Here is a 12,634-nt window from a genome sequence, read left to right on the forward strand (position 1 = left end):
CCAAGATGATCCTGGAATCATGGTGATATACTAACAGGATGCTGATGTAGTGGTAACTCTTAGAATTATGGAACATCAGCGTGTTCACATTTGAAGCCCCCAGAGCCACAGCATGTGCACACTGGAAATGCTAGTAGGGAAAATTCAATAGCTCTCTCCTCCTGCTTCTCTTCAGTCGGTGAGAAAAACAATGGGAATTCTCTCCTCTGCATTCCGAAGCGATGATGGATGGTAACCTGAGATGGTGTTGATGTCATCTACCTCTGCCTGGAAGGATCCACTTGAGGGTAACAACGAACCTTAATGGCCCTTGGCAGTACCATCCTAGCCCTGCTATGCAGCTGTAAGTTGACAGGAGGTGGCACCACCCTACCTTGACCATCCCTTAGTGAAACTCAGGTGCCTCACAATTGCTCCTGAGCTGATGTAGTGATTGAAGGGTAACAACTCTAGGTTAGTGGTCTACTGAAAGTCTTCTCCCCCTTTCCCAGTGTTTTTCCTGTTGTTGTCTGAGTTCCAATTTCACATGATGCTGTAACCCAATACAGCCTGAAACTATAGACTCATTAGCTACAACAGATTTTCTCCTAGCAGAGCAGAAAACCTTTCCAATGTTCTTGTCAGCATCTACTATGACTCCTCTGAAGATTCAAAAAACTAGTCCTCCAAGGTCTTCCTTCCTTGGAAAGGTCCTCCAAGAATGCAGCCCAGTTTTACGATGTCTGCATGAGCAAAAGTAAATCATAAACTCCTTAATGCATGTTCAGTTAGGAGTGACTATGAGAGGGCCTGAACTAGGCGTGCGTTATCAATGAACAGTTTGCGTACAATCATCCTTCAAAGCAGTTGGGCCATTGCTTCTGCAGTATGCACTGTTTGCTTTTGCTAGCAGCCTGTCAGTCAAAGCATGCTTTACAGCTAAAGTTGACTGAAATATTTCAGTTAGGTAAAAACAATGACTGCAGATGCTGGAAACCAGATTCTGGATTAGTGGTGCTGGAAGAGCACAGCAGTTCAGGCAGCATCCAAGGAGCAGCTGCTGTGCTCTTCCAGCGCCACTAATCCAGAATGAAGTATTTCAGTTGTCATTATTTCTCTATATAGAGGCCAATTCCGCAGCCAGTGTGAGTTGTGTATTTGGCTTTTTTGAATTGCTGCTCTTTTTGATGTTTCTCCTGTCATTCAAATTGTTCTGTCATCATTTAGTTAACAAGAAAATACTAAGTGCTTTATTTTAAGCTTCCCCGGAAGATTGTAAGTATGTACTTCTCGTCTTCAATCACCATCCTGCCCCTCTTTACGACTTTACAACAGTTGCTTTCTTTTCAACTGTTGCAGCCGTGAAAACCTCAGGACAGACAAAGAAATGAATGAGAACAGCCAAAGCCAATAAGAAAATATTCTGGACAATTACTCAACCAATCTGTACCAGTTTGACATTGTTCAGCAGCTTTTAAATCTCTAAGATCTGTCTTTTTTTCTCCTTCATCAGTGTTTGTATTTTCAACTGTTATACTCTGGTCAACTATTGTGCTCTTGTCTTTAGAATTCCATTTTCAGAGCCCTTCTCATTGACAAAATTACAGTATTATGAATGAATGGCAATGTCCATAAAATTATTATTTCCACCCTCCAAAACCATTCTTATTTTCATCCTGAACAGCATGCTTTCTTTTCCTGAGATATGTGACAACGGTAAAAGTAAGTTGCAGAGCCAGAGTGAGGGAGACTTTGCCAGGGTGAGACTGAGACAGAGTGAGTAACTGGAAATTTGTGTCCAAGTGGAAATTCAAGTCAGAGAGGAAAAGGTGTGCTTTAATTAAGGATAATGCAAGAAATAGAGTCTCCAGTGAGAGGTGAGTAGGAGAAGAAATAAGGTGTAGATCATGAAGCCTACCTGCACTGAGACCAATGGCAATGTGACATCACAAAGTAGGGAAAGTATCTGATTGGTGATTAGAATTGGTCAGTATTTCCAATATGTAAAGTGAAGACAGGAGACTTAGTATGTGTTTAAGTGTCTAGTCTTTATTTCTCTCTGCTTTCTGAGAACAAGTTTACGTTTTCATGATAAGTCCATAATTATTTTAAAGATAACAAACAGTTTTTGAGTTATGTGATGGCAAGGTAGAAGGGCCGAGCATATTGCAGATATACATATCTGCATGCAATGTCACCGACTACACAAACTTGAGCTCCCACTTTTGGAAACTGAGAAGCGGCTGGAGCACTATTGTGCAACTTCAGGATAGAGGACTACATGTATAGCACATTTAGATAGGTGACCACACTGCAGGTTAGAAGTGTGCATGCAGAGAGAGAATGGGTAACTGACGCGTAGTCTAAGAAAATCAGGCAAATAGTGCAGGAGTCCCGAGTCTAATGTGCTTGCCAATTGGTATTCCATTTTGGAAACTGGAGAAGGTTCCTCAGGAGTGTGCAACCAGAACCAAGCTCAAGCCACCACCGGTGAATCAGCTGAACAGTGGTGGAGAAAGAAGAGTGGAAAAATTATAGTCATGAGGAATTCTGCACTCAGGAGATCAGACAGGCCTTTTTGTAGGAGTAAACGTGACTTGAGGATGGTGTGCTGCCTCCCTAGTGCCAAGGTTGAAGATGTTATGGAGCAGCTGCAGGATATTCCACTGGTTGACAGGAATCAGGCATAAGTTATGTCTCACGTGCGTACCAACAACATACGTAGGAAGCGAAATGAGTTGCTGAAGGCAGACTTAAGGGAGTCAGAAGCAATTAAAAAGAAGGATCTCAAGAAGATGAATCTCAAGATTACTTCCCAGTGCCATGTGCTAGTAAGCATAAAAACAGGAGGCTTGATCATTTGAATATGGGCTGGGGACTGGTGTTGGAGGGAGGGTTTCAAATTTCTAAGGAATTGGGACCAGGTCTGTGGTAGATGGAACCTGCACAAGGTGGATAGATTGCACATTAACAGGACAGGGACTGATATCCTCGCAGGAAGATTTGCTAGGTATAAATCAGGAGATGAGAAAAACATATAACATGGAAACACAGTTATCATGGGTGACTTCAATCTAAGTATGGACTGAGCAAACCAATTGAGCATCAAAGCTGTGAAGGACGAGTTTCTAGAATACATTAGGGGCACTTTCTAGAGCAGCATGTTGAGGAATCAACTAGAGGTCATGCTATTTTAGATTTAGTATTGCATGATAAAAAAGGGTTCATTGACAATCTTATTGTAAAAGAATCTTTAGGGATGAGTGACAATAATATGATGGAATTTTACATTATGTTTGAAAGTGAGGTAGTTCATTCTGAAGTAATGGTGCTAATTTTACATAAGGGTAATTATGAAAACATATGATGCAAATTGGTTAAGCTGGATTGGGAAAATACACTATACATGATTATATATATGAATTATCTGTAAAAGCTATTCCATGACTTACAGCAACTATACATTCCTTCAAGGTACAAAAATTAAAAAGGTCAGTCAACTGTGGCTAATGAAAGAAGTTCAGGATTATTTAAAATCATATTGACAAACTTGTTGGATGTTTTTGAAGATGTTTCTAACAAAGTAAATTAAGGAAATCCAATGGATGTAGCATCCTTAGACTTTTGGAAAGATTTTATTGGAAGTCTCGCACAGCACATCGGATAGGCAGTAATGTACTAGCATGGACTAATTATTGACTAACAGAGAGAAGAAATAAATCTCACATTGACAGGCCATGAGTATGACAAGGATTTGGGCCCCAGCTGTTCCCAACACATATCAATGATTTGTAGAAGGGTACTAAATGTAGCATCTTCGGATTTGAAGCTAATGCAAATCTAAGTGGGAATGAATTATGCGCAAGATGTAAAGTGGCTTCATGGGGATTTGGACAAGCTTCATGTATGGTTTAGAACATAGTCGATGGAACATAATATGGAACAATGTGAGGGTATCCACCTTGGCAAAAAAAAACGGATATGCAGAATATTTCTTAAATGATAAGAGGTTGCAAAGTGTAGAGGTACAAAGGGATATCTTTGTCAATAACTAACTGAAGGCCAATGTGCAGGTGCACTAAGTTATTAGGAAGCATAATGGAATGTTAGCCTTTAGGACAACAGAGTTTGAGTACAGGAGCAATGAAGTCTTCCTTCAGTTGCTTAGGAGCTTGGTAAGACTACATCTATGTGTATGCTTGATCTTTTTATCACAGGAAAAAAATATTACTGCCTTAGTGAGAGTGCAACAAAGGTTCATCAGACTTGTTTCCAGATTGGAAGGAATGTCTGATCAAGAAACATTGGACAAACTGGGCCTGCATTCTCCGGAGTTCCAAAGGTGTGAGGTGATCTCATTAAAATCTACAAAATACCTGAATGTATAGATGGCCTAGATGCAGGTAAGATGTTTCCCTAGATTGGGGAGTCTAAAGCCACGGGTACAATTTAAAAATAAGGCAGGCACCACTTAGGTCTGAGATGGGAAGAAATTATTTTACTCAGAAATTAGTGACTCTCTGGAATTCTCTCCAAAAGAGAGCTGTGGAGGCTCATTCTTTCAGTATATTTAAGGCAGAGATTGATAGATTTCTAATTACCAGGAATCTACATGGTTGTAGGATGGAGTGAGTAAAAGGCATTGAAATGTTTGCCCAGCCATGGTTGTACTGAATACTTCGAAGAGTATGGTAAAATAGGCCAAAGTCAGTATGGTTTCAACAAGGGGTGATCACGCCTGACAAATCTGCTAGACTTCTTTGAGGAAGTAATGAGCAGGTTAGACCAAGGAAAGCCAATGGATGTTATCTTCCTCGACTTCAAGAAGGCCTTTGACAAGGTGCTATACAGGATGCTGCTGAGTAAGATAAGGGGCCATGGAGTTAGAGGAAGGTGCAAGCATAGATAGAAGATTGGTTATCTGGCAGAAAGCAGAGAGTGGGGATAAAAGGGCCTTTCTCAGAATGGCAGCCGGTGACGACTGGTGTTCCGCAAGGTTCAGTGTTGCAACTACAACTTTTCACTTTATGCATTAAAGATCTAGCTGAAGGAACTTCGGGAATTCTGGCTACATTTGCAGACAATACAAAGATAAGTGGAGAGGCAGGTAGTATTTAGGAGACAGAGAGACTGCAGAATGATTTGGCCAGGTTAGGAGACGGGGTAAAGAAGTGGCACATGGAGTGCGACATGAGAAAGTGTGAGATCATGCACTTTGGTAAGAAGAATAGAAGCATGGACTACTTTCTAAATGGGGAGAAAATTCAGAAGTCTGAAGTGCAAAGTGATTTGAGAGTTCTAGTCCAGGATTCTCTCAAGGTAAACTTGCAGGTTGAGTCAGTAGTTAGGAAGGCAAATGCAACATTGGCATTTATTTTAAGGACTTGAAGATAAAAGCAGGGATGTATTTCTGAGGCTCTATAATGCTCTAGTCAGACCACATTTGGAGGACTGTGTGCAATTTGGGCCCCATAGCTCAGGAAGGATGGACTGGCCTGAAGTGGGTTCAGAGGATGTTCACAAGAATGCTCCCAGGAATGAAAAGCTTAACACTTGAGGAATGTTTTGAGGACTCTGGGTCATGACACGATGAAGTTTAGAAGGATGAGAGGAGATGTAATTGAAATTTACAGAACACTTAATGGCCTGGACACTGTGAATGTTTGGAAGATGCTTGCATTGGTAGGAGAGACTAGGACCCGAGGGCACAGCATTAGAATAACAGGAAGATCTTTTAGAACAGAGATAAGGAGAAACTTCTTCAGCCAGAGTGTGGTGAATCTATGGAATTCATTGCCACAGAAGGCTGTGGAGGCCAGGTCATTGAGTATAGTTAAGATGGAGATAGATAGGTTCTTGATTGTCAAGGGGATCAAGAGTTATGGGAAGAAAGCAGGTGAATGGGGTTGAGAAACTTATCAGCCATGATTGAATGGCGGAGTAGATTCCTTGGGCTGAATGGCCTAATTTCTGCTCCTATATCTTATGGTCTTCTGGTATTGGATGGCAGGGCAGGTTTGACAGGCTGAATGGCCTACTCCAGTTCCTATTTTCCCATGATAGAACCATTTTGTAATTTCAGATTCTATTTGTGAATTTTCAATTTCAACCTAATGTGAACATACAATGTACTATTTTGATAATTAAGATCTGAAGGGATCTTGATTTTGGATATCTGTTTAAGTTATTCCAGGGAAAAGTCATTCCGTTTCTATTTGACTTTCTTTGTACTTATGCATTCCTTTACTGCATGCCATTTATTTTCACAAACTAAACGATGGACAACAGAATGGCTTCATAACTATTCACACAATAACATTCAAACATCTTTCCCTGTAAAGATGTTGTCACATTGCCCTAGGATCAGAGCCATTGAAAAAATTGAACTCCAGAAGGTTCTCATATATGTTTAATACACATCAATGGAATTTACACAAATTTGTGGCGCAGTCACTTCCCAAGTTTTTCTTCAGTTCAACTGGTCTTAAAAATAGTAACACAACAGAGCAAAGCAAATTTCACAAAAAACAAAGACTAACAGAGCAAACATGAAATTTATCTTCAGCTAGGATGGCCTGAATAACTAGCTTAGATACTGATATTAATTTGACTTGGGTGTCACTCTGTATTCATGGAATTCAAGAATACAATTGTCTACTCTTAAACACTGTCTAAAAATATGTCCCTTTGTGCAAGAAGAAACAAACAGCAGAAATCTTCCAGTGTCCGAATTATTGGAAATATAACCCAGCACTTGTGTTGGTACTGTACAGAATCTCCAATGCATTGACTCTTTGAGAATTATCCAGGAAGTTTGAACTTCTGACAGGTGAGTCCCTAGCTCCCTGAGATGCTCCATAAATCTCTTCAACTCTTTAGCGTTCAAAGACAGTTGTAATTTTTTTACCTGGATAGTTATCTAAGAAATACTAGAAATAAAATTCCTAGTATAACTCCAGGATAACCACAAACTGAACCCCTAACTACCTATCATACTGATATCCACTTCACCACCCAATTCCCTAGCCACCTGACTCCCTCACCCTGATCACTCAACTCCAATTCTGAGTCCAACTCTCCTAACAATCTGGAACTGAAAAACTTTCCTAACCCAAACCACGAAGCCAGTTCACCTGCCCTGTCATTGTATGTAGATATCACCCTACTCACCTGCCCCTTTCTAACCCAGCAAAATACCACTCTGCCTTTTCTATCTGCCATCCTATTCAGCTGCCACCCTGCCACTCAACCCATTTCATCACCCAACTACTCACTTACCTTATCCTCCCTAGGAGAAAGTGAGGACCGCAGATGCTGAAGATCAGAACTGAAACTGGGTTGCTGGAAACCTCCCTACTCAGTTACACACAAATGCATTGAGCCAATGATATTTACACCTTATGTTCCATAGTTGTTTCCTTCGCTGTAATTAAATAACTGGGTCCCTCCATTTTAATGAAAACTTACAGAAAAGCTTATACCTTTACAGCTGGAAGAATGTTATTTGTTAAATGTTTCCACATTTTGAAGAATAAAATTTTAAACTTACAGTCTCTCTTGGATCAGTTTCTCTGTAAACCAATGTAACAGTCATCAACAGGTACCCTAGTATTTGAACAGGGCAGCTTGGGTCCTTCAGATTTAAAGTGACGTCAGTTGGCCTAGAAAAAAACAAAAGTTGGACACATTGTAATTAAGAAGGTCAGACAAAATTCACACAATCCTACAAAAAGATTGGTATTTGGTTAAACTTTAAATAAAAAATACTTGTTATTGATGATTTATTGACGTCTCTGTATACTTCTGTTTATATTCTCCTAAAGTGGCACAAAAATTGTTTCAGCACAATTTAAGGAGAAATGTCTATGGTCATTTGGTAATAAAAAATGTGAGTAATGTTGAGAAAAGTACCTTTTGTCCAAGTTTTTCAACTTGTACATATTGGGGCATTTTGCAAGAAATACAAATTCGAGGGCAAAACCAATATTTTACTGCATGAGAAGAAATGCTGACAGATTGGTTAATGGACTCTGATTAGCAGAGCTGTTGCCATGGAGAATGCTGATTAATTAATGTTGATTGACAGTTAAGAAACAGTCTTTTTAAAATTTTGAACCAGATAGTCATATATGTAGCTTCAAGTGTGTAAGTACAATACACTGAGAGCCCAAGCGATAGCACTAAATTGGGTGTCAGCATAATTCCTTATACATTCAGGGTTATCCAGCAAATGTGAATCATAGCATCACATCTAATATCAAGGACAATATTGCAAATTTCAGAAATGCTGACTAATTGGGTATGTTCATATCTTGTTTGGTACAAACAGCTGAAGGGACATACTGTTGATATGACCTGCCAATCTTTCAGAAACATGCTTACCTATAAGGCATCCCCTGGCTGCGGTGTGTATGATGTACACCTCACTGATGTACTAAGGATAAATTGAAATCATATCTCCTTTTTGCTGAAAAAAGCTACTAAGTAGGACAGAGGAACAATATTGTGGGAATACCATCATCATCAGGGTTTCCCTTCAAATAACATGCCATTCTGACATCCTGGCCTATGTCATTGCTCTTTCATTGTTAAGGACATTGTGAGATTTCTAAATGAACACCATTGTGAGATAAGCAGCATCATAAAGACTTCAGTAATTTAAGAAGGAAGCCTACTCCCATCATTTTCATTGAGCAACTAAGGATGGGTAATGAACATGGCCTTGTTAGTGATGCCAGAGAACACCCAGTGTTTTAAAATTATTAACTTTCTCACTTTTTGCATCCGATACTAATAGGTAGTAAGAATGTTCGATATATTGGACCGAATACTCTGAAGGATGGTAATCACAGTCGGATTGTCGCTCAATCATATTTCTTTCCATTAGCAACGAGCTCCACGTTTCTAGCCAGGAATCCTAATCCTATTCCTTCATAAATGTGGATCAGACATAAAATGAACATGGTTTTCAGGTAGTGCAGGTAGTTGGGGAAGTTAAACCACTCCCTCTCTAGCAGCATTCAGTCTGCTGTGTTCTGAGATTTAAGCGTCAGTGGCATGACCAGACAGCTACTGTGTTAAGGTAGGTAAGTCTGGGTCTTAGGGTGCCAAGTGGAGAGGGTATCAGGTTGCCAGGTGAGTAGAGGTGTAGATAAGTAGGTAGGGTGTCAGGTAAGAAGGATGGAAGGGTGGCAGGTAAATGCTTGGAGTGTACCATGGGGTTAGTATTAGTGGAGGTGACGTTGGGACTAGCAATGACCAAGGTGTCTGGTATCAAGGCCAGCAGTGGGTGAGAGTTGTTCAGTTGGATGGCAGTGGTATAGGATAATGTCAGGGATAGAAGATGAGGGAATGTGTGTCAGATTTCACGGGTTCATGTTGGTGGGGAAGGAAGTTATTCGTGACAACAGGTGTTCAGGTCAGTGGTAGGAGAATGGAGGAACTGGCGGACAGGAGGGGTGAGGAGGGGCTGAAAGTGTGGTGTCAGGCGTCTAGTCAGGAAATGGTTTTCAGGGGTTGGAGGGTTATAAGAGGTGGCGGGAGGCATAGTTCGATCTGTGTGTGTTATGTTGGAAGTTTAATAGTTATAGGAGTTCAGCTGGGTTTTATTGTCGTTTGTTTCCTGGGTAAGTATTACCTTAATGGAAGCAAAAGTTACTAAATTCTCTGATGATAAGGAGCTATTTTGTAGGGTTTTAGATGTAGGGAGAATTACCAATCAGAACCTTCAATTTCCTCAGACTTTTCCTGTTCCCACTCCAGGAGTAGTGTGGTGGAGGCAGATTCAATCATGGCTTTCAAAAGCAAATTGGATCATTATCCACAGATGAAAATGTGCTCAGTTACGGGGTGAGGCAGGGAAGTGGCACGAGGTGATTTGCTCCTTCGACAGTCTTGAGACATTTGAGAGAAGTTCAAAATGCTATATGCTGTAACCATTCTGTGATTCTGAGATTATTCTGATGGAAAGATTGACTGACATCCAGAGGAAAATATAATACTCCAGAAGAGACTGCATGTTATCTAACCTCTTAAATAAGTTGGCACACCAACATGAATTAATCCTAGCAGAAAATGATCTACATGAATGAACAAATCCATTTTGACTTTCTTCTCCATACAGAGTGCTGATTATACAAATGAACGGGATACAACAAAATAAAATTATGATGATTGTTTTTAAAATTTGTCACCTGTTTAATTCCAAGTTAGTCAGATCCAGGTAAGCTGAACCCATGAAGTCATCTTGTAATGCAAAGTCATAATCAAACACCTAAAAGGAAGAACCCATGGTTAAAATTTGATGCTAACAAGTTATAAGAAAAATAAAACATGATGACTTTGTGTTTCCACTCAGTTGTGTTGTTTTTTCAATGCAATTTGCCCAATGCCAGTGTAATTAGCACAAGGGATTGCAGATCGTTTGCATTCATTTTAAAAGCCACCAATAAAACTCAAAATGGTCTTAAGGTAAATTTAATTGTAAGCATTTGCAGCACTTTGGGGAGCCTCCACACATTAAGGTGGATCTATGGGCCATAATCATACTGTTTGTTTTGAATGACTTCATTTTTAAACAGTTTATTAAGACACAAAGTACTATACACCAATACAACTAGAAAATAGCCTTGTACATTATCTAAAATTCACTTGTACTAACTTTAAATTGGGTTACTAACAGGTTTTGAACTAAAAGCATCCCCTTTTCCGGAAAAGCAGTTCGCAGCTGCATGAATAAACAAGTTACAATCCATCATCTTAAATAGCACAGTGTTGGTTGAGGTCAGATTTTTCATTCAGTGTTATGCAAATAAAGTTGGAACAGAAATTTGGAATAATAAACGACACACTTCTGTCCCTATCACAGCTCTGAAACAGCCCCGAGTGCAAACCACAAAATTATCATATGCTATGACACTCAAATAAAAGCAAAATACAGTGGATGCTGGAAATCTGAAACAAACACAGAGAATTCTGATGAAACTCTGCAGATCTGGCAGCACGGATGGAGAGAGAAACAGTTAATGTTTAGACTCCGGTATTCTTAAGACTGGAGTTTATGACAATACTGGCAAGGTCAGAACTCAGATTGCAACCTGGCTTGATAGTTCATAAGTTTTATTTTTACAGATTTTGGTTACAAATGCTGGAAATCAGAGTCGTGAGTGTGGTGCTGGAAAAGCACAGCATGTCAGGCAGCATCCGAGGAGCAGGAGAATCAATGTTTCGGGCATTAGCTGATGAAGGGCTTATGCCTGAAATGTCGATTCGCCTGCTCCTCAATGGTGCCTGACTTGCTGTGCTTTTCCAGCATCACACTCTTGATATAGTTTGGTTACTATCATGATCAGCCACTGAGCATACTTGCAAGAGGCTGTTAATGTTCTTTTAATAAAAGAATGCAGGCTTTTTTTCACACAACAGAGAAAAACAAAGTTAAAGATGTCAATTTATAAAGATCTTAATATAAATAGCCAAAAAAACCCAGCTCTTTCCTCAACAATACCATTCTAGTTGTCACACTGAATTATCGATCCAAACTTAAACAGTTTAATTTCTTATTTAACTGACAAGGTTGCAAGATTTCCTTTTGGAAACTTTATATGCATTCACCAGATGTGATTCTCTCCATTTCTTTCTCTTCACAATCCACACGGATATCATTTGACTTTTCCAAATTGAATTTCAAGAAAATCTTTGAATGCTTAAATTGTGAAAATGGATTCAAGATTTCTTTCAGCCCATCAGATCTGCTCCACCAGTCAATCATGGCTGATAAGTTTCTCTAGGGAGGGAAAGTGAGGACAGCAGGTGCTGGAGTATCAAAGTTGAGAGTGTGGAACTGGAAAAGCACAGCAGGTCAGGCAGCATCTGAGGAGCAGGATAATTGACGTTTCAGGCATAAGCCCTTCTCAGAAATGAGGTTAATCAGCGGCATTCAATTCTCCTGCTCCTCAGATGCTGCCTGACCTGCTGTGTTTTTCCAGCACTACACTCTTGACTCGGATAAGTTTCTCAACCCCATTCTCCTGTTTTTTTCCCCTTGTTTGATCCCTTGATACTCAAGGTGCTATCTAGCTCAGTCTTAAATATTATCAATAACCTGGCCTCCACAGCCTTCTGTGGCAGTGAATTCCGTATATTCACTGTTGTCTGGCTGAAGAAGTTTCTCCTTATCTCTGTTCTAAAAGATCTTCTCTTTATTCTAAGACTGTGCCGTCTGGTCTCAGTCTCTCCTATCAATGGAAACATCATCCCAATATCTAATCTGTCCAGGCCATCCAATGATCTGGATGGTTCAAATAGATTCCACCCCCCTTCATCCTTCTAACTTCATCGTTGTTTGCTGCTATAACCCTCATTGCTGGTTGTGTCATCTTGAGAATCAACAATTCCAGCATTTTCCTGGTTACTCTTCGATCATCCACAAATGTCAGATTATTCAAAACTACCATACATGTTACAAGTATAATAGCAAGTCCCATTCACCCATCATTCCACTGGTCTCTTGACTTTTACTGGTTTCCAGTCCAGTCCATCTACACCTTGATTTATATTATTTCACCATGTGTCTAATCCCTTCATCAGCTTGTCCTTTCCTATCTCTCCAGCCCTATAACTCTTTGGGAACGCTGCATTTCTCTGCTCAGTGGCC

At 40.0% G+C, this 12,634-nt stretch overlaps 1 protein-coding gene across 9 annotated transcripts in view; it reads right to left on the bottom strand.

Annotated features, from left to right (window-relative positions):
- LOC132823183 (multiple C2 and transmembrane domain-containing protein 1-like) overlaps positions 1–12,634 on the bottom strand; it is a 646,464-nt gene that overhangs the window by 346,839 nt on the left and 286,991 nt on the right. For all 9 annotated transcript variants that reach the window (XR_009645516.1, XM_060836773.1, XM_060836799.1 and 6 more), the window contains 2 exons: positions 10,173–10,252; positions 7,529–7,640 (listed from right to left, as the gene is read on the bottom strand). Coding sequence is in view for 8 of the 9 variants with exons in the window: in XM_060836773.1 (XP_060692756.1) it covers positions 7,529–7,640; positions 10,173–10,252 (192 nt within the window). In the remaining variant the exon portion in view is untranslated. The remainder of the gene's footprint in view (positions 1–7,528; positions 7,641–10,172; positions 10,253–12,634) is intronic.

This window comes from Hemiscyllium ocellatum, chromosome 2, assembly GCF_020745735.1.
Source record: "Hemiscyllium ocellatum isolate sHemOce1 chromosome 2, sHemOce1.pat.X.cur, whole genome shotgun sequence".
NCBI lineage: Eukaryota > Metazoa > Chordata > Chondrichthyes > Orectolobiformes > Hemiscylliidae > Hemiscyllium > Hemiscyllium ocellatum.